Here is a 22149-nt window from a genome sequence, read left to right as displayed (position 1 = left end):
GGCAAGGGGCCTAGGGTCCTTTGCAGGCTGGCTATGCCCCTGGCTTTGTCAGGATGGATGTTTGGAATCTGTCTGGTCTAATTAGCATATTACTCTTTTATTAGCCCAATGTTATGGGGACTTCTCTTCCTAGTTCTGGTCCCTTGGTGGAGTATCTGATGTGGGTCTGTGATCCCTTGCTCCTCATGACGGCCCCTGCAGAGACAATCTCCCTCTGAATTAAAAAAGCAGCCCACCTTCCAGCCCATTCTGTGCCTCTCATCCTCCTACCAGTCTCAATGTACTTTATTCTTTACTTCTCTAGTTCTAGGACTTCCATTCAGCCAGCTTTCAAGAGGTTCTGGATGAAGACTGTTTTGTATTTTAGTTGTAATTTTGATGTGATTGTGGGAGGCAGTGAGTATCTGCATTTACCTATGCCACCATCTTGGTTTTTCTCCCCAAACATCGTTTCAAATACTCAAGAAAGGAGGAATATTATATTCATATTTATCATTTCCTTTGCTTTTTCTTCACTCTTGATGTTACAAGTTTCTTCCTGTAACATTTTCATTGTATGAAGAGCTTTCTTTAGAAATTTGTTTAGAGCAAGTCTGCTTACAACTAATTTTTTTACTTTTACTTTATCTGAGAATGCCTTTATTTTATCTTTATTATTGAAAAATATTTTTTATTTGATATAAAATTCTGGGATAACAGGTTTTTTCTTTCAGTACTTTAAAAATGTTGTTCCGCTTCTTTTTCCGAAAATACTCTGAGCCCACCTGGCACTTCTGTTTGTTTGTTTTTAACCTTCATTTTATCACTCTTCTTCGAGGAGATTCAATTATAAAATTAATCTTCCTTTTACTCTTCTTCCACTTAAAATGAACCCTTGTATAGCTTTTTACTCTTTAGAACCAGTTAGAAAAGATTTGAGAAAAATCATTCACTGAAGATATCAATGGTGAATAAATGACTATTGTGTTTTCCTTCCCAAGGAGATTTCCTTTAAGCATGGAAGCCTTAAATGAAGAAATGAAATGCTATATTATAGAATTCTAATCTCCATGCTTGTGTGTAAAGATGTTAGCCACAGAGATATTCCTGGGATACCTCAAATTATAGGAGAGAACAGCCACCTTTACTGATTATGTGATGTTTTAGTCACTCCAATGGTGAAGATATTTGAAAACCCATATAGGGCTAGCATTGGCTGTCGGATTTTTGCTTTTTCTTTATTCCATTTGGTCTTAAGTGGGCAAGAAGGATGAAAGAAAAAGAAAAAAAACTTGATTAAAACTACTGAATCACTTATTTAAATTTTAAACTTTAAATTTTTCACTTTTAGTTCTTTTGGCAAAATATGAATTGTGTTTAGAAAAAAATCCAAATATGTGGCTGAATACCTTTTCCCAATTGTACTCTAAGTTAAATAGATAATGTCAAATCTTAGAAAGTGCTTTTTGGAGAATAAAAAGGCTTGTCTTATTTTTGCAAAAACGATATTCCAAAAACAGGTTATTAAAATGCCTCTGTTTTCCAAGGATCTCAAAGTCCCCTTACCATAGGATTTATGGGAGATACATAGAAGAACATAAACTGAAGCCTAGTGAAGTTGAGAGACCTTCTCTAAGGGATATAGTGAGTTTCCATGTGGGGAGAAGGAACTTTTTTCTTGGGGCTAAAATTTGAGCACTCTCGCATCTCTCAGCTATAGAGAAGCTCTGCCTGGTCCAGGGCGGGGTGGGAGTGGGGAAGAGGTTGCAGCCAGCCTCTTGGCTAATGTCTGGATTGGTTGAGGTCAGCCTGAGAGGAAGGCTAAGTCATGGGGATGCTTTGATTTATGTTGGTGTGTGATTTATCCACTCTGTTAGACAAGCTACTTTCTTCCCCTGTTCCTCAGGCAGTCTCACTGCTGGAGATGACGGTCAGCTGCTCTCTCTGCGTGGCCACCATCACATGCCCCAGCCTCGGAGCCTGGGAAGCCTGACCACAGACCAGCATCTCTGAGGCATGAATAATTAGGCAGGCATAATGGAAGGCACTCACTGCTCCCTCCGATTGCGTAAGCCCATTACTGAACTCTGCTACATCAGCTTCTATCTTCCACGGGGGGAAGTCCGAGGATTTTCATACAAGGGCACTGTAACCCTAGACAGATCCAATAAGGCATTTCAGAACTGCTACCAAGTCAGGGAGGGGTCAGACGCCATCAGCCTCAGTCTACAGCCGGATGAACATCCAGGGGACATATTTTTCAAGCAGACTCCCACGAAGGACATCCTAACTGAGCTGTACAAACTCACAGCAGAGAGGGAGAGACTGCTGGCCAATCTCCTCAGCTCAGACCACATCCTGGGGATCACGATGGGGAGCCAGGAGGGGAAGCTGCCGGAGCTGTCCATGAGTCTGGCCCCTGAGGACGACTGTTTCCAGAGTGCTGGCGACTTGCAGGGAGAACCCCTCGTGGGCTGTCTCAATAAGAGGAGCAAAAAGCCCCGGAGGTTTGGGGGAGGGGGAGCGAGTACGGAGGCGCTTCCACAGAAGAGGACAAGAAGAAAAGGGCGTGGGGGCCAGCAATCGGCTCCTCCGATGGGGAGGGACCATATCTGTTCCGGCAACTCCCTTCCTCTTTCTGGAGAGAGGCCTAATCACGGGCTTCTAGAGGAGAGAGACTACCTGCTCCCACGTAGGGCCCGTTCCTCTTCCCGGCAGAGAGAAAGCTGCTCCCCGGAGATCGCCAGGACGCTGGACCCTGACCCTGGCTTTGGGAGCTTGGGGCTCACTTCTGAGGATGCTGAGCTTGGAAGAGGAGGGTCGCCCCCTGACTGCAGCTCCACGGAGCCAGGGGACCGTGGTGCTGGGGGGCTACCGAGGGCGCCTCACAGGCCGGCACATCAGCAGACCGGTTTCTCTGGAAGTCACAAGCACCCCGAGAAGAAGCATCCACCCACAGAGAGGGGCCGGAGGGAGAAGTGTGCTGAGCGGACTCACAGGAAGAAACATGTTTCCAAAGTGGTGGCCAAAGTCCAGGACCTGTCTGCTCAGGTGCACAGAGTAGTTCAAACGCGTCCTGAGGGTGAAGGAAGGCTTGCTGTTCGCCTAGCAGCCCAAGCTGAGTTCATTCCCAGCGCAGACCTGCTCACCCTCCCAGCAGCCAAGGCTGGGGCTCCTGGTTCCAAGCAGCAGGACAAGGAGCAGCGTGGGGACGGGTCATGGCAGTCACCGGCCAGGGAGTGTCCTCCAGCCAGCACCGAGGGGGCTGTGAACAAGGTCCTCCTGAAGGTGATAGAGAGTGAGAAGTTAGTTGAAGCCACTGAGGGCAAGAGGCTGGGCTTCCCCCTCAGCAGGACGGCCCCCCGCACCCTCCCGGACACTGGAAGCAAGAGGAGAGCTGGGCAGTCTCTGAGCGGCCACAAGACCTTGTTTCTGGATCTGCCCTGCAGTGCTGGCCCTGACTCCTCACAGGGCGGAGGTGGTGAGAGACTGCCCCCACCAGCTCTGGGCATGGTATTTAATAATTCATCCTCTCAGTCTGGCACGCACACACGGATGTCACCTGTTCCCTCGCCTCTCTCTCCAAGGATCCCCAGCCCTCCTCAGCACCACAGGCTCCTCCGGCTGCCTGGCGAGAGCGAGGCCACTCTTGATGACTCTCCTGGTAGAAAGAGTGGTACCTTCCCTGGGTCCACCCCTGCTGACACCTTGGAGCCATCATCCACTGCGAAGGTCACGGAGACCAAAGGAGCCAGCTCGGCCTTCCTCAGAGCAGACCAACCTCGGTTGGTGCCTGGGGAGCCTTTGGAAAAGATCTTGGGGCCCGGGAGGATCACAGCTCAGCCTCAGCACCAGTCACCTCCAGGTTAGTCCCTGTTTCAGATGGTTTACATAGTTTTTTGGGGGGTGATTCACAAACTGCTTGTGCTATTCAGGGACAGGTCAGTGAGCAATGGACCAACATTCCTGGGCCTGTTAGTCAATTCTGCTTTTAGCAAGAAAACTGGGTGTGGTATAGGGGAGTGCCGAGATTGAGAGGACGCTATTTACTTACGGAGTCAAAGTTGTAGTTGCTTCCAGAAGCAATACTTTGTAAATGTCTTTGTTTTGTTTTATTTTGGTGGGCATACGCTAAGGCTGCCTCCGTGGTTGCTTACCACAGGACTCAAAGGAACAGGAACGAACGAGCAGGGAGAAGTAGCAACTTGTCGCTGCCTTTGATGCAAACCCTGGGTAATCGGCCCATTGGCCTGCATTTTGCTGGCGGTGCTGCTGAGTGGCTTGAGTTTGTTGGGATTCTCCAAGGAAAAGAGCAAAAGCGTGCTCTGTCTATTGTTAGAGGTTTTTGTTGTTTGTTTTTCTTTTTAGTAATCTACCTTTGTAACATCATTATTTTATGACAAAAACTTTTTTTGTTTTTTAACAGAAGAGAGATGAATTCAGTTTACTTTGAAGAGAATTAACTCCGATTTTTTTTAACTTCTCTCTTTTTAAATTTCCTAAAGGAGCACAAAGCAACATTTGCTCTGAAGTTATAACTTATTTATGGGTTCCTACCACTCCTGGTGCAACATCATTTCTTATGCAAAAGGTGCTACAGAGACAATCTGGCTCATGTGCTTAATGTGATTTTAAGGTTTTACATGAACATTATTTGGGGCTTCTGTAAGTGGGTCCAATAAGACCAAAAATGGCAGTGTGTAAGAAGTATTCATTACATTTTTCAGGCCAGTGTGGCCAGATGCGCAGGGTCTTGTGTGCCATCGTGTGGATAACAGGTTCTTTTTCAGCAGTGCTTTAGCACCATATGGTCAATGCTTTGTCTAGGGAATAGTTGTAACATAATATATGGTCTCTCACAGGTTAGAGCAAACATCATGGCAATTTTTTGAAATAAAAATATTTATGTAGTAAAGAAAAACTTCAAAAGCTTTCTATTTTGAATTCTTGACATTTTAATAAATGTTTCTAAATCATTGGTCCAGGGGCTGGCTTTTAAACAACGTGGTATATGGTTTCATTTTGTTTTTGCAATATATTGATCTTAGTTTGATAACTCTTGCTTTTTTCATAATATAACCAATCTGTGTCATCAAGAAAGCCATAGAATTGTAGATTTTATAAGCATGTATCCTGAAACCCTAGTGATGAAAATTCTTGAATACTATGCATACTTTGAAATATTTGGAACATAAGCTCTCTACTATTATTACGTCAGAGACTCCTGGAGAATGGCGAGCTTCACTCTGACGGTTCTTTTTAGAAATCACCAAATCCTAGGATTCTATGTGTTCCTCATCCCAGAAAGTGTACATGCATTGAGCATCCATAAACCTTTCCCCCTGACTTATAGTTATCTTTTTATTTTGTTGTTCTCTTTCTATATAAAAGACATTATCTGCCATACGTGGGTCAATGCAAGCACCCGGAGGACATTCAGCTTCAAGGTGACTGACCATGAGCCCACTGAGAGGCAAGCTCAACAGATGATCACTTCCTTCCTTGGCTTTTCCATACAATCGCTCAAACCACTTCCTGTATTTTAGTCCCAGGTCTTCCATTGGGATCTTGAGCCAGTCATTAGAATCACAGGGATTCCTTGTTAGGGACACACCCTGTGCATCCAACTTTATGAAAGGCGTTGGAAAGGGAAAGGAAAATAGGGGTTCAGAGGGACCATTTTTTTTTCTGGCCTGAATGACTTCCCTTTTGCTAGGACCTTCCCCCAAGATAGTGGTTGGCAAACTGGCTCGCAGCCCACATGCGGCATTTTGGCCCCTTGAGTGTGGCTCTTCTACAAAATACCACGGCCTGAGCAAGTATCTTTTGAAGAAGTTGGTGTTAGAAGAAGTTTGAGTTTAAAAAATTTGGGTCTCAAAAGAAATTTCAATTGTTGTACTGTTGATATTTGGCTCTGTTGACTAATAAGTTTGCTGACCACTGCCCCAGGACATCCAAATTTTAGCTCTTAGCTTGGCCCTCTTTTGAAAACCATTAAAGGAGGGATTCTTGTCCCCTGCCCTCCCTTTAATTCCCCCTTTCTGCAGCCATGAGTCCTCTTCTTATTCTGGACCCATCAGTGACTTCCTGCAGTTGGTGGATCTAGACAGGGGGACTTTCCTGCTTCCAGCTGCCTTTTTAACTTTATTTTCTTCCCACCACAGAGGCCTCAGGCAGTCCCTACAGCCCAGAGAAGGGGTCTGTAATTCATTTACTATCTTTGCACAGTGCGCCTTTATCTGCATCCACTCCCCACTTTTCTCCCATGTCAGCTATTACCACGTTGAGTTTATGGTCTGTGGACATTTATTTCCTGTGGAAATAACATGAAGGTATTTTACTGAAGTGATGTGATTAGCATTATTGAAAGCTCCCATTAACTGCTTTAGTAGGATATTAAGCCTGGCAAAAGTAATCAGACCCATTTCCAGTTGGAAGATTCTTAAGTGTTATGGACAAGCAGTAATTCCCAGGAAAGAGTGAAATCCGCTTCTCCTTCCCACAGGACCAAGCCGTTAAAGCCAACATCTCCATCCACAGAGGAGATAGCTCAGAGGTATCACAGAGCCTATTGGCCCACATCCTGCTAGCTTTGTAATTTTTCAAACTCTCCATTTCAAGGGGTACACACAGGACTTTCTTGTCTGGTGGTGATATGATCAAATAGAGAATATACTAACAATGAGTAGTGGCCAGATTTCTCTTCTCATCCTCCTTCTCTCCCCCGCTCCCCCACCTTAGAATTGGTTTTATGGTCTTTTACTTTGGGGTGGAAACTGCTGTAGTATGTTCCCAAGCCTTTGTGATATTTTCTCAAACCTTGCGAGACTCTAGCTGTGCCAGCCTGCATAGCAGCAGCCTTGGGGCTGAATTCCTTTCTGTTTCGATGGTTTCTTTTACCTTTGATCTTCAGTAGACCCTTTTAAAGCCAGCAGAATCACATGGAACTTGGCTCCCCATCCTCAGGAAAATGTCCAGTGCTGCAGTGTGCTCCTCAGCCATCTCGTGATCTTTTCCCTTTGATTGAAACCACTGGGGTGGTGATGGAAGCATATGCCTCAGGCATAGTTCTTCTTGATATGGTGACTCACTTGTCCAATTGTTGTGCCCATGAAAAGATGTAGTTAAGTCAACTGATTGAGGGTTGAGAGGCATATGTGTAATAGATTTTATTATATCTAATGCTACTGTCAAACCCTTAATTCTTCTCTACATATATATTATAGGGGAGTAGATGTAATATTGAGGTTTGAGGCAATTCCAATAAAATTTTAAAGAAACTTTACAACATTAATGGACAGATGTTAAGATTTACTATTGAAAGGTTATTGCAGGAAACATATAGAAAATTATCTGTAATTAATGCTAAGAAAGAAAATAATGTTCAAAAATTGCATATACCATCTTATATCCATATAGAACAAATAAGGAATTAAGATAACAGGAAATACATTGCTATATACTTTTAAGAAAGTAAGTAAAATTACTTAAGTAGTTGAAATATATATATATATATATATATATATATATATATATATATATATATAAAACTTTGACTTAGCAACCTACTTTTAGGAATTTAGCTTACATAAATAGATGCATTAATAAGAATATATGCATAAAGGCATTTATTGCAGCATTATTTGTAGTACCAAAGACAGCTGAAAATTTTTTGAATTTTCATCAGTAGAGAAATGGTTAGATAAATTATAGTATGTTTATACTCTGTAATATTATGAGACTATTTAAGGTAGCGAACTAGATCTACATCTAGTAAGATGCTCTCAGTTTCTTTAGAGAGTGTATCACCTTCTCCATGTGTGAGTATATATTTTGGTCTAGGTTTGAATATCATGGAGACCAGTACAGAGAAGACTGGCCAGGCTGTTCAATGCTGTATTTATGGCCAAGGCAGGGAGAAGGTGGGGACTAAGGTGAAGGCTCCAGAAGCACTGGGGAAGAGCACACACTTTTTTCTTTATTTATATTTACATTGTTGCACTGGTTGTGGTGAATGTGTCATCTATGATTTTTTAAAGAGTGATTTGTAACTACTTTTTTATTTTTTGGTTTTGGTTAATCCTCAGCAGAGGATTTTTATTTTATTTTTTCATTGATTTTTAGAGAGAGTGGAGAGGGGGGATGGAGGGTGGAGAAAGAAACATCATTGTGAGAGACACATGGATTGGTTGCCTCTCACATGCGCCCTGACTGGGACCAGGGATCGGACCTGAAACCCAGATACATGCCCTTGACTGGGAATCAAACCTGTGACACTTCAGTGCATGAGCTGACACTCTAATCACTGAGCCAAACTTATTTTTTTAAAGAAAAGAGATATTTCTAGAGTGATGTGCGTGTATGGTAAGATTATAGCTAAAAGCACACTTTTTTGTATTTTACCTTTGTCCTTTAATGAAGCAAAAGTGCAGCATTGATACACAGCAATGTTATGAAGGAAATTTCAGGCTTCTGGAGCCCTGTGAAAGCAATGCCCAAAAAGGACTAGTCAGGGAGGTAGGACTAGATGAGGACAGAGCATTATCCAGAAACCAAGAGAAGAAGGAAGCTTAGAAAGGCTCCTGGGTTAGACAGGGTCCGGACAGGTAACTCACATCCCCAGATCTGAAGGAACAAGGGAAGCAGCTTGGGTCACTGGAACCTGACAGGGGAGCTTAATCAGGTAGACCATATGGCAGGAACAGTGGCCTGCGGTAGAGGTACCTGGCAGAGAGGAAGTTTTGGGAACAAATATCCTGGCCTTACTTTTCTTTGATTTTTCTGCCTAGAAAACTCCTCGCACTGGACCAACTATAAAGCAAAGTGTAAGAGAGTTGGTAGATGCGATCTAAAAGGTCAGCCTTTGGAGCCAAGAGCATGTGCAGAAAGGCGGAGGGTGGGCAAGAGTGAGACAAGATAATGCAGACAGACTGCGCCATGAGGACCAAAAAGTGTAGAAAGATAGAATGATATTTTAAATGAGCAATGAGGTAAAGAAGGATGTGTGTATGTGCAGTATATGTTTTGTTATAGAACACTGGTTATCTTGATAATAAATAATCACTGCACTGTTTCATGTATTTGTTGTTTGACCTTTCTACCTCTCAATTTAATTAGGTCAACTGTCTTATTGTTTAAAGTTTAAGTATAGAGGAAGTGAAAGAATTGGAAGGTCTTCTGATGCAGGTTTCAGTCTGTTAATTCAGAAAGGTTAACCTGTTTTTTAAATGTATAGCTCTTATGTTTACCAGTGATTGACAACACATTGCGCTTGGTTGCTTTTTATGCAAAGCACAAAAATAACTTAAAAATATCTTCTCCGATTATGGCAAATTGAAAGTAACTAATTTGCATATGAAATATGAAATAGATTTTCTATAAATGAACAATTTATATTTTGAGTCAGATTCTATATAAAATAAAGTGCTTCTCTTATTAAGATTTTGTTTTTCAAAAGAGAATTTGTTTTAAAGGCCAAGACCATGACCAAGATCTGATGTTTTAAAATCCCAAACCAGCTTTAGGTAAATGGCTTTTTTCCCCAGGATAGTATCCATTTGTGCCATAAGGATAACACCTTCTATTGAATTGTTTTTTATTTGTCTCTTTTCTATTCTTGGATTCAGAGTATAAGATTTAAAGCAATGGTGGCAGTCTGTGGTCCTGAGCCAAATATATCCATCTAAAGTGATTCTGAAGAAATATAGAAATGGCAGAATTAACACTGTGATTAAAAGTAATAGCCACTGAAAAATCTAGAAGAAAAGACCATTTAAAAGAAAGAGAGATAAAACCCATTTTTTAAATAAAGAGATTAAAATTTGAAGATTTATTGCATATGTACAGGGTGAGGCAAAAGAATGTTTACAGTTGTGAGTGTACCAAACACAGTTTATTCTTGTATTATTATTTATTAACAGTTATATTATTTTCCATAGGAACAACTATAAACCTACTTTTTTCCCATCCTGTATTTTCACATGACTCAACTATTATACCTCATAGCATCATTGCTGGGAGGCATTAAAAAAGACAAACTTTAAAGCTTATAATTGAATTACAAGCATTTAATCAAATTGACAAAGTAAAGTACTGAATATTGAAGCTGTATGTTTTGTTTTATTCATCATGGACCCTTCTGGGAGAGGGTGCTTTTGAAAACAGTACACAACGGCTCTGGGCCCACTTTCTTCTTCTTGATCACTTTTAATCAGGTAAATGACCTTCACTGCCTATTTTACTTCATTCTCTGATCACTTACAAAGATCTTAACTCCTGTTAGTTCTCAAATGGGAATCAATCCATGCTACTGAGTACACTTTTGTGGCCTCTGGGTTGTGACATTAGGCCATACCATCCCTTGGTGTTCCTTTGTGCCCTGGTAGCTCAGCTGCCCGCCAGACCATGCTCCAGAGTTTCTTCACTCTCCCGAAGGTCCTGGGAGTTCCCCACAGTTACGCATTGCTTCTGCACATGGGCCAGAGGCTGTCTCTGTGGCCCCATGCCTTATAGAAAAGAACTTGAAACCGCATTAGATTGGAATTCAGATATGTTTAGGATGTAGAGGGACCTGTGGGGTCTTTGAAGGATACCCGATAATAGGTAGGAACAATGGACAATGGAAAGGGAAGTATCAGTATTGTGAGAGAACAAGTCTGGACCAAAAGTCTGTGTACAGATATTTTCTCAAACTCCTGGAAGGGCCCTAACTATGCTCTAGGAAGAAATGACTTGGTCATCAGAAGCCCAGTGGTTTGTCAGGTGGAAGAGCTATTTGAGAGAAGCAGAAACTTTCTGACCAGAGGGAGAGCACAGCCCCGGCTACAGGGGTCAGTAAGAGGTTGTTTGCAACCCAAGGGTGGCAGAGTGACAGAGTAACAGAGCCCCAGGGGGCCAGGGTCATAGGCTCCCAAGCAGGAAACCTGTGGGCCCCCTGGAGGGCATAATGGGAGAAAGAGTCTAAGACCTCACTTCCTACCAAGCTAGTGAGTGAGAGCTTCAGATACTGAGATTCCGATTATTGTGATTCCTGTGACAGTTGTATTCTCAACTTAAGGCAGTAAGTTGGATCATAAAGGTTTCGCATATTTTATTCTAAAATGTTGTGGTGTAGTTTTTTTTTGTTTTAAGCCTTAATTAAAATTTTGACTCAGAGTTTTGCATTTGGGAAGAGAGCTCCAGAAATAATCCTGTGACTGATTAAAGCTGTTGGTTTCCAGGTCAGCCCAGAAGGCTTGTGGAGAGAGCAAATAACACATGTGGCTTAAGCCTAAACATATGCTGTCTGGAGTTCAGACAGGAGTCTCTGCATGTCTGGATAATGAGATGGTTAGACCTAATGAGAGCTTGTTGCCTCAGTGCTCCGAAGATTGTCACCGGGTGGAGCAGGAGAGGGTATCAACCTCAGGGGAGGAACAACAGTAAAAATAGCATGATGGATGTACTCCAGATTTTCTGCTGACCTAGCTCTCAGTGACTGGATGATAGGGAGAGAAGACTGCAATGAAAGAAGCAGTGCAGAAAGTTACAGAGTAATTTCACTAACATGTCCTTCAGATATTGAAGGCAGGGTCTCATAACAGCATAACAAACTTGGGGATGTAGAATCCCTACTCGAAATGCTTTTGAAGCAGTGTGACTGGAAGCTTGTGGAGTGAATCAGACTTTACCTCATACTAAGGAGAAGAGCACAAGGAGGGCAGTAGTCCATTGGGAATGCATCTGGCATCTTAGCTGCAAAAGCCCAGTTGACGATTCTAGCGTGTCTAGAGGCACATTAAACAGAACAGGAGAGAGCAGCAGTGATGATGGGAGGACTGCATCTGAGAGCACACGTGATTCCTAGAATAACTAGAAGAAATTTTGGAGGGGCGGGGAGCACCAGCATTGGTAGAGCCAGAGAAAGCGATTTTGCACCTGGTTGCTACTTCCCTGACTACATTTGCTAGAAAGAATAATATCACATTCATAGGGTTCTTTTTAGAACCAAGTAATATAATGTTGATGAAAATACTTCATATAATATTAGAAAGTAATAGCTTTATTATAATTACAGACCAGTGTTGACTCAGAGGACCAGAAAAAAATTCAATAATTTACTTTTTGTTGTTTCTCAGTGATGAAACGATGCTACAAATAATAGCTCACAATTGGTTGTTCAATGTGAATTTCTTGATTTGTTCTCAATGAAAGCCTCTACATTTACTTCTGTTTTCTAAATCACTTAAATAGATTTTTTTTTTGTCTCATTGTTTTCTGTAGGTTAACTTTGATTTTCCAGTGAATTTTAAAAAAATTATACAGTCTAGCTTGAAACTGGCTCACTCAATAGCTTTTGAATTTAATCAGTGAAATTTTATTTTGATATTAAAGTAAGTAAAAATAAATTAAAATTGCATTTCAAATACTAATTATCATTCCCTTATGAAATCATAAGTTAAAGGGTGATATAGCATAAGAAAAACTAAAGTGCTCTTTCTTCCTACCAATTATTTCTGAGCCACCTGAAGTCATAAGTTCCCCTACAAAGCTTTTTCAATTTTTTCAACTAAATATAATTTGGTCCCTCTTGATATCTATATTATTTTTTGTGAAGGCAATACATTTTGGACTTCCATTATTTCCATACTAGAGGCCCAGTGCATGAATTCATGCACAGGTGGGGTCTGGCTGGCCCGGCCCTAATCAAGGTGGATCAGGGCTAGGCCTGTTGGGAGGAGGAGATGGCAGGAGGCTGGCCAGCTGGGGGCAAGGGCCGCAGGCAATTGTCCAGCAGGCCCTGCCCCTGTTGGGGTTAGGGGATCCATTGGGGGTTGGGGCCAGCCATGGGGAGGGACTGTGGGAGGTGGGCCAACCAGCCCCAGCCCCAGCTGAATGGGGGCCAGAGGTCTGGGGGAAGGCCATGGGTGGTTGGTTGGCCAGCCCTGCCCCTGATCAGGGTGGGGGGGGCAATCTTGGGTGGGGCTAGGTGGTGGGAGAGGCTGGGGGAGGTTGGCCAGCTAGCCCCATCCCCTATTGGTGTGTGGGGTGTGATCAGGGGTGAGGCGGGCCAGGGGGAGGGGGTTTGGGCCTATCAAGGTGGGGCTGGTGATCAGGAGTGGGGCTGGTTGGAGGGAATGGGGGAGAAAGGAGGATGTTTGGCTATCTGGCCCCATCCTTGATTGGGGTGGGAAAGTCTGAACAGGGGCAACCCGGCAGGGGAAGGGGCTGTGAGGTTGGCCAGCTGGCGCCACCCCCTGATCAGGCCACTTAACTGGACACAGTGGGTGTCATAGCAACTGTTCGTTAGGGTCATTATACCGATGGCTTTTTATATATATAGATTATTATGTTAGTATATACAGTATATTTTTACAACATTCTCTCATTGTTTTCTATGTCAGTCTTGAATTCCCATCAAGCTTTTGAAGGTAGGACCCTGTCTTATACTTCAAATGGATGATTTGCAGTTCCTTGGTGGTCAATCTGCATTGACTTAATTTAAATTTTTGGTTGTTGACTTTAATTTAAAGCACCCTCCAGCCCTGACCAGTTTGGCTCAGTGGATAGAGCATTGTCCTGTGGACTAAGGGGTCCCAGGTTTGATTCTGGTCAAGGGCATGTACCTTGGTTGCTGGCACATCCCCAGTAGGAGGTGTGCAGGAAGTAGCTGATTGATGTTTCTCTCTCATCGATGTTTCTAACTCTCTATCCCTCTTCCTTCCACTCTGTAAAAAAAATCAATAAAAATATATTAAAAAATCACCCTTCAGCCTGAGCTGGATTGGCTCATTGGACAGAGCTTCGGCCTGTGGCCCGAAGAGTCTTTCTACCCATAGGCAAGCACATACCATGGCTGTAGGCTTTTCCCTGGCCCAGGCCCTGGTAGGGCATGTGCAGGAGGCAACCAACCAATGTGTCTCTCTCACATCAATATTTCTCTCTGTATTTCCACCTTTTTTCCACTCTCTCTAAAAATCAATGGGAAAAATATCCTCCGGTGAGGATTTAAAAATAAACACACAAAAAACACCCTCCAATTTACAAGTGACAAGGCAGTGACTGTGAGTGACAAATTGCCCCAGGAGCAGTTAACAAAATGTCTGAGAATCCCTTCAGCAGCCCTGCCATACAGCAGCGTGAAGTGGGTTTGTCCCTGCCATACTCTTTGTGTTCCTTCTTCATTTGGAACCTGCTTCTGCTGGTGATAGAGTATGTCAGAATTGAAACAGATATTTTCTTATTTTTTTAAAATAAAAAACAATAACAGTGTCATGCTCATTATTTACCTGGAGTCAGGTTTAGTAACTGACAATGGCATGTATTCAATGAATGTTTCATTAAATGAATGTATAAGTAGAAGAACAAATGGATGACAAGAAAACTTGGTCTACAAACCGGTAACAGGGGTAAATTTTCCCCACCTATCCTATGTTAAACAGAATGAAATTGGTTTCATATCATATTATGTGATTACTATCATGCTAGTTTAATAGATGATGCTTTATTTTTAAACTAACCTTAAAAGTATTCATCTCCGCATAGGTTTAAGAATCTGAATATGTTCAGGGGATGGGGCTGAAATTAAATGAAATTGTGTTCTCAAAGCCAAACTTTTGTGTGAACAAAGAAACTGTTCTTTTAATTGGAATAATTTTGCAACATAATCAGTTTTACTACAACAGACCTTTTTTAGTCTTAAGTGAGACTTAACTTTATTGTCAACAGCAGTCACTGAGGTGGAGCCAAGTGATCAAACTTGAAATGGAAACCAGAGGCAGCTTACCGTGTCATGTGTTTTGCTGGTCACAGATTAACCAGCAATGTTGTATTATGCATGATCAAAGGGCGGCACATTTGCACCAAGCTACTTTATGACCCACACGCTGATGAACCAGAAGACTGGGCAGCTACTTGAAGCTCTTCTAGGCTGATTCAAAGCTCCTACAAGGCTCTCCCACGGGGTGCCTGGTGTCCACTATTGAAGTTTGCCTTCTATGTGAAAGCACTGTTATGAGAATATACAATGCAAATATAAGTTGAGGCCGTGTGATTGCACAAAACTCACTGTATTAATTTGCCCATAAAACGCCTGTTATTACCTAGCAGAGCAGGATCCTTACAGTGTGGGACAGGGTTCCAAGAGTGGAAGCAGGAATCAAGGCCAGAAAAAGAGTAATTAGGTCTAGAAAATGGCTTGAGAATTTGAGGCCCAAACCAATGGAGTGGTGTGAGTACACCAGGGACCACAATTCTATCTGCAGAATTCCTTTGTCATTGCCATTGTCGTATAACATAACTGGATCATGGAAGTGATATGCATTCATATTCACAGATTCTGCTGACATTTAAGGAGAGGGGATTATTCTGGGCATGTCCCCCAGGGGACAGGAACTAGCTTAGAATTCTGCCTTTCAAGGTATCCTTCCATTATTTAGGGTTTTACATCCTTTTTCTGGTCTTATTTTCTCCTTCCACTGTCAGACACTGTCCCCACAGCCTTCCCTAATGTAACCTAATGTGTATGTACAACAGACTGTTCTCCATTTCTGGATCATTGAACACAGTGTACTGGTTGAGAGTGTGTGTGCGAAAGCTGAACACTTCAGTGTCAAATTCCAACTCTGCTACCTACCAGAAGATTGGCAACTGCCTCAGTATGTAAATGGGAGTTGTTATAGATATAATATTTTAAATACTTATGAGTTGTTTTAAGGATTATGTGATATATTTAAAAAGCTTGGCACAATAGTTCTGCAAAAATATTTAGGTATTATTATAGTATTTTATAACTCAGTGGGTTTATTCATAAATTTTTTCTTTATATGAGATTCTTGATAAATTTCTAGGCATTCTTCAAAATCCACCCTAACCTTGGTTATACAAAATGTAAATGTTTGCATAATATTGGGAAAGGTACAGGGAACTCTCTATTTTTCAACTTTTTTGTAAGTCTAAAATTATTTCAAGATAAAAAGTCTTTTAAAAGTTCTAAATGTTATCTCCATTATAAAACATCCCTCACTGTAAAATGAAAAATTTCATAGAACTTTACACATTATCGTATTACACCATAATTATTTGTTTGCATGTCCATCTATGATAAATGTAAACTTTATGGACGAAGAGACCAAGCTTTATTTACCTTTGTATCTCTAATACAGCATCACATTTGATACAGCTTAAAACATATCCTTAGGTAATGTACAAATTGACCATCACTCCAACACACAAGATGGCTGCCCCCATGTGGACTCAGATGGTTGCCACAAGATGGCTGGCAGTGAAGGACAGTTAGGGGTGACCTTGCTGGCAGAGGAGGGAGGTTGGGGGTGACCAGGCCTGCAGGGGAGGACAGTTGGGTGGGACCCAGGAAAAGGGGAGGGCAGTTGGGGGAACCAGGCCTGCAGGGGAGGGCAGTTGGGGGCAACCAGGCTGACAGGGGAGGGCATTTAAGGGTGACCAAGCCTGCAGGAAAGGGCAGTTAGGGGCAATCGTGCTGGCAGGGGAGCAGTTAGGCATTGATTAGGCTGGTAGGGGAGTGGTTAGGGGATGATCAAACTGGTAGGCAGAAGTGGTTAGGGGCAATCAGGCAGGCAGGCAGGTGAGTGGTTAGGAGCCAGCAGTCTTGGATTGTGAGAGAAATCCCAGATTGGAGAGGGTGCTGGCTGGGCTGAGGGATAAACACACCCACCTCCCTTCCCCCTCCCTTATACACGAATTTTGTGCACCAGGCCTCTAGTATTATATACATGCTGATTGTTAAATGGGTTTTTATTTATTGTGCATACAAGACTCACTGTGAAAAGATGAGATGTGATTACTTGAAATTTTAACTAAAGGGAGGGTCAATGTGCTATAGAATGGTGTTTATAAAGAAGTGTGGTTTCCTGAGCACTCAGTGTTATAGCCAGAACTGGAAACTTATTAAAATGCTGTTTCTTGGGCCCCATCCTCCAGACCTACTGCATCAGAATTCCTAGGGGTGGGGCTGAGCTCTCCATCTTAAGCCACATTAGTGGAGACCAAGGTAAAATATAAATTATTATACTAAGTATAGCTTTGTTAAATGAATTCACAATCTTGTAAGTGCAAATATTTTATTAAAGGGAAATGATATAGATGAGTTGTCCTTAAGAAACAGTTTAATTCCCACTTAACCATTTTTGTAATAATTATTATAGACTGTATCAGAGATAGGGACCTATACACTTGTAAACATGAAAGTTTATTGTTTTTGTATTATTCTACTGACATTGTACATTGCATAATATAGGAAGGTAAACTGCTATTCTTGAAGGTAGAATGCTAGCTTCTTGTTTAACAATTGTTACTGTGATCACAACTTATTTTTTGCATTAATCATAATATTAACATCTGGCCTCAATACAGATGTCTTCAAATTACTACCTATACCTTCCAAGTGCCAGCTGCTGCCATGTGGTCCAAGATGCTACTTTTCCAAATTGTCTTTAAGCATCCATTAAGCTTTGAGTATATAGCTTTTACGACCAGTTTTATGTTATCAGCAAATATTATGGAGTTGCAGGATTCCATCTAGTAAGTATCTATGATACTGCGATCACACATCTGCAGTTTTATTCTAAAGAACAGCACTGCTATTTTGTTGCCATCTTTCCGATTCCTTTAAGAGCAAATGTCTTGAAAAGTCATATGATAACGTATGACTAATCTTACATAGAGCCCAAATCAGGAAAGCATCTGCTTCTCAGCTGCAGCAGCTGACCCATCTCAGCCTCTGTGTCACAAGAAAAATCACTTCCTGTGTCTTCTGGGCAATATTTTCCTTTCACAAGTTTGGGGTTGTTCTTTCAGAACCCCTCTGCCTTTAGATGGCTTTTTCTTTTTTGTGCAAAATAAACCATAATTCACACAACTGTTTCATTGAAATTAGTTTCCCGATTCACAGCTGCCTTGAAATGAGGAAGCCCACGTTTAAATCTTGCCTCTGTCAATTACTAACTATGTGTCCCTGAGTAACATACTCCTCCAGCTCTCATACTCAACAACGGGTCAATAATATCACTCTTTCAGAGTTGCTGTGAGAATGAAAGGAGGCAGCATACATGAATGTGCATTACACATGTGAAGAGTTGATTTATGTTTACAAATCACAGCCTCACAAAGAGCTGCCGCCTTTCCATTATCCTCAGTGAGCCCAATAGTCTGGAGGCTCTATGGATGCTCTCAGCAGACTGCATCCTGGGAAGCTACATGCATCTTCTCTTCCCGCAGGGGCACTATTTACCCTTATCTCTTCCTGGTGGGGAACCCCTAAAGGGGAATAGCTATCAGCTTTTATTCCAAGGCAAATAGCTTTGGCCACAGTGGGAATGTCCTAAATTACAAATAGGAGTAATAATCAAATAAGTCTGTAATAGTCTTGGTTTTGCTAATAATAAGAAATAGATTCCAAAATTCTGTGGACTCAAAACAAGATGATTGGCTCTAACGTTGAGGAAAGAAACAGTCAAGGATCACGCTAAGGTCCCTGCCTCCAGTGACTGGGAAGACAAGTGCTGTGTACAGACACACAGGGTCTGCAGCCAGGAGCCCTCAGCCTTACAGTGTGGATGAATGGATCTGTGCCAAAAAACGGAAAGGTATCATTTGCATGTCACAAGGCTCCTCACAGTTCCCAATCCTGTTCAGTTATTTTTTTTTTCAACATCTTATTGGTGTTCTTAGTCAATGGAGAAAAACTGAGATGGAGAAGAAGTGTTAGATGACAGAATCATAGCTTGTTAAATCCTTCCTAAGCTAAATGGAACAAGATTGAATTCAAGAGGATAATGGAAACACCCTGCATTTAGAATAAAATATCTACTTACCAGTAAAGGATATCAGGGACTTTAGTTTCAGTTTTAGTTGACAACATATTGATTTTTGAGGCAGTTGGGTGATGTGACTGTTTAAAGCAAAAGCCAGACTACATTAGTAATAGATATTGATATCAAGGGCAAAAATGTACTACTCTACTGTAAATAGTCTGACAAATACGGCGTTTGGGATGTAATTATGGGAACATATTGGAAGGAGGCCATTGACAAATTGGATTACATTCAGGGGACCAGAATGGAGACATTTCTGGAAGTTATTTAATAGGAAAAAGACTCCAAAAGAATAGTGAGCCCATAAAATTGGAAAGGGCATACATGACAAAGGCTGTAGAAGATACTGTGTGTGCCACCCAAATTCTCCATTAAAATCAAGGCCCTAGTTCCCTCAGCTGCTGGGAGAGTTGCTGGTTGATGGTTCATGGCTGAGTCATCCCATCTCTCCCCAACCCCACCCCAACTTCACCCCTCAGAACTGCCCTCTGCCAAAAGTAGCTGCCTCTCCTGCAATTCCACCTGCTCCTCAAGGGTAGTCCTGTCCAGTGACTGGTCTGTGTGTGAAAGTCCAAAGGCTCAGTCCTGGTGCCTTGTGCAGGGCAACTCTGAAGGGCCACCCCTGCTTCAGAGCTCCCCCGGTGAACTGAGGCCTCTGTGGCAGCTGCACCTACTCTGCCCAGTCCTGCCTCCCTCCCTTTCTCCACCAGCCTGCATGAGAATCTCTTCTCAGTCCATTTCCCAGGGAATCCTACCTGCAACAGCTGATGTTACAAAGACTGGGAAATGATGCATTATTGAATAAGCAATGCTGGAAGGATTGATTATCTATATGAAAAGAGAAAATGAAGTTGGAGCTACCTTGTGCCATGCACAAAACCTATTTCAGGTGGATTTAGAACCAAAATGTGAAAAGCAAAATTTTACAGCTTTTTGTAGAAAATATGTAAGTCTTAGGAAAGCATTTCTTTTTTTTAAATATATATATTTCTATTGATTTCAGCAAGGAAGGGAGAGGGAGAGAGAAAGATAGAAACATCAATGATGAGAGAGAATCATTGACTGGCTGCCTCCTGCATACCCTACACTGGGGATCAAGCCCACAACCTGGGCATGTGCCCTGACCAGGAATCAAACTATGACCTCCTGGTTCATGGGCCAGTACTCAACCATTGAGCAACACCAGCTGAGCAGGAAAAGGTTTCTTAAAAGCACAAACCATAGAGAAAATTATTGGGGGGGGGGGGCAGTGTAGGGCAATGAAGCCAGCAAGGGAGGTGGGGGTAGTGAGGGGTGACCAGGCTGGTGGGGGGAGCACTAAGTGGCCACCAGGATAGCAGAGGAGCAGTTGGGGCTGATCAGGCCAGTGTGTGTGTGTGGGGGGGGGGGTGGCAATTGGGGACGACTATGCCTGCAGAGGAGGCAGTTGGGGGTGACCAGGCCACCAGTGTGTGTTGGGGGGGAGTTAGGTTCAATCAGGCAGGCAGATGAGGAATTAGGAGCCAGAGTGTGAGAGGGATGTCTGACTGCCAGTTTAGGCCTAATCCCTAAATCGGCAGTCAGACATCTCCGAGGGGTCCTGGATTGCAGAGAGTGCAGGCTGGGCTGAGGGGACTCCCCATGCATGAATTTTGTGCACTGGGCCTCTAGTATTAAAATTATATGAAATTAAAATTAGGTAAATTTAAACTCATTTACTGTCACAAATGGTATCATTTTTAAAAGTAATAAGAAAAGCAGGGAGAAGATATTTGCAGTACTTATGAGCAACAAAGAATTAGTATCCATAATATATGAAGAATTCATACAAATTAATAAATAAAAGGCAAACTACCCAGGAGGACAAAATGGGGGTAAATGATAAATAGTCACTTCACTTAAGAGAAAGTCTGAATGATGAGTATGTGAATATGCTTAGTCTCACAGCAATTAGGAAAATGACAATTAAAGCCGAAACTGGTTTGGCTCAGTGGATAGAGCTGAGTCAGCCTGCGGACTGAAAGGTCCCAGGTTCGATTCCAGTCAAGGGTATGTACCTTGGTTGCGGGCACATCCCCAGTGCGGGGTGTGCAGGAGGCAGCTGATCGATGTTTCTCTATCATTGATGTTTCTAGCTCTCTATCTCTCTCCCTTCCTCTCTGTAAAAAATCAATATATTTTAAAAAAAAGAAAGAAAATGACAATTAAAATAAGATCCTATTTCACACATATCAGATTGTAAAAAATAATTTTAAATGTATTTTATAATACCTTTTCCTTTTTTCCTTCTTTCCTTTCTTTGCTTCTGTGCTTTTGACATGCTATTTTCATGATAAACTACTCATCCATGAAGACAGCACAAATGTTATCTTTTCCATTAATCTTCCAGATTAGAGTTTGTGCTTCTTCCATTTAAAATACTTGGCATTGACATGTTGTTTACAGGCAAGTCTCTGACACTAATTAGATCATGAGCCCCTGGATGTCAGGAATCATAAAATGTTTGTGTGCCCCTGGCATTTATCATACTGTCCAGTGCTTGACCAGTTGGTATGTATTCAGTGGGTGATGGACTAGTTCCAGTGGTTTCTTCCATAAGATCAGACTTCTTTAAAAGAGGGGTTGCAGCCCTGGCTGGTTTGGCTCAGTGGATAGAGTATCAGTCTGGGAACTGAAGGGTTCCAGGTTCAATTCTGGTCAAGGGCAGAAGGTAGCTGATCAATGAGTCTCTCTCATCATTGATGTTCCTATCTCTCCCTCCATCTCCTTTTCTTTCTGAAATTAATAAAAACATATTAAGAAACAACAACAAATAAAATAGGAGCTGCAAGTCAAATGCTTTGTCCTGCTTGCTTTGTTTTCTTTTTTATCTAATCACTAAAATTAGTTCATGATCAGCTCTAATTTTTTTTTTTTTACCTTAAAGAAATTAATTCTCTGGGCTTCAGATTTTTTCTTTAAAAAAATTTATCCTTTAAAACAATTTTTTTCCAATTAAAGTTTACAATCAATATTATTTTGTATTAGTTGCAGGCGTGGTTAGACAATCATATACTTTACAAAGTGTTCCCCCTGATATTTCCAATATCCAACCAGCACCATAATATTATTAAACTCTTATTTTGTAAAGAGCGTTTAATACTCATTACCTATAATGGAGCATATTATTAGATGTGGTTCCCACCCTTAGTTTAAAGAAGCAGATAAGCTGGTTCTTTTCACCACAGCAATGGATAATGAAGAAAAATAACACTTATTTTGTCCCTATGTTATTTTTCTTTATTATTCATTGCTTTTCTTCCAGATGTATTGCTGCTTAGAGGTACTATTAGGATTTATTTTTAATCCTGAAAAAAAATGA

The 22149-nt window shown here is 41.9% G+C and overlaps 1 protein-coding gene across 2 annotated transcripts in view; it reads left to right on the top strand.

Moving 5' to 3' along the window:
- The first annotated feature begins 1572 nt into the window (after positions 1-1572).
- The window catches only part of FMN1 (formin 1), a 368268-nt gene continuing 347691 nt past the window's right edge, over positions 1573-22149 (top strand). The window contains exon 1 of one of the 2 annotated variants that reach the window (XM_084890795.1): positions 1573-3844. In XM_084890795.1, coding sequence (XP_084746921.1) covers positions 2017-3844 — 1828 coding nt within the window. In that variant the 5' untranslated portion in view covers positions 1573-2016. The remainder of the gene's footprint in view (positions 3845-22149) is intronic. The other variant, XM_084890796.1, reaches the window with a different exon arrangement.

This window comes from Pipistrellus hanaki (assembly GCF_964339955.1).
Source record: "Pipistrellus hanaki genome assembly, chromosome: 1".
Lineage (NCBI taxonomy): Eukaryota > Metazoa > Chordata > Mammalia > Chiroptera > Vespertilionidae > Pipistrellus > Pipistrellus hanaki.
Note: the sequence above shows the minus strand (reverse complement) of the source record. Positions and strands in the feature narration are given on the sequence as shown.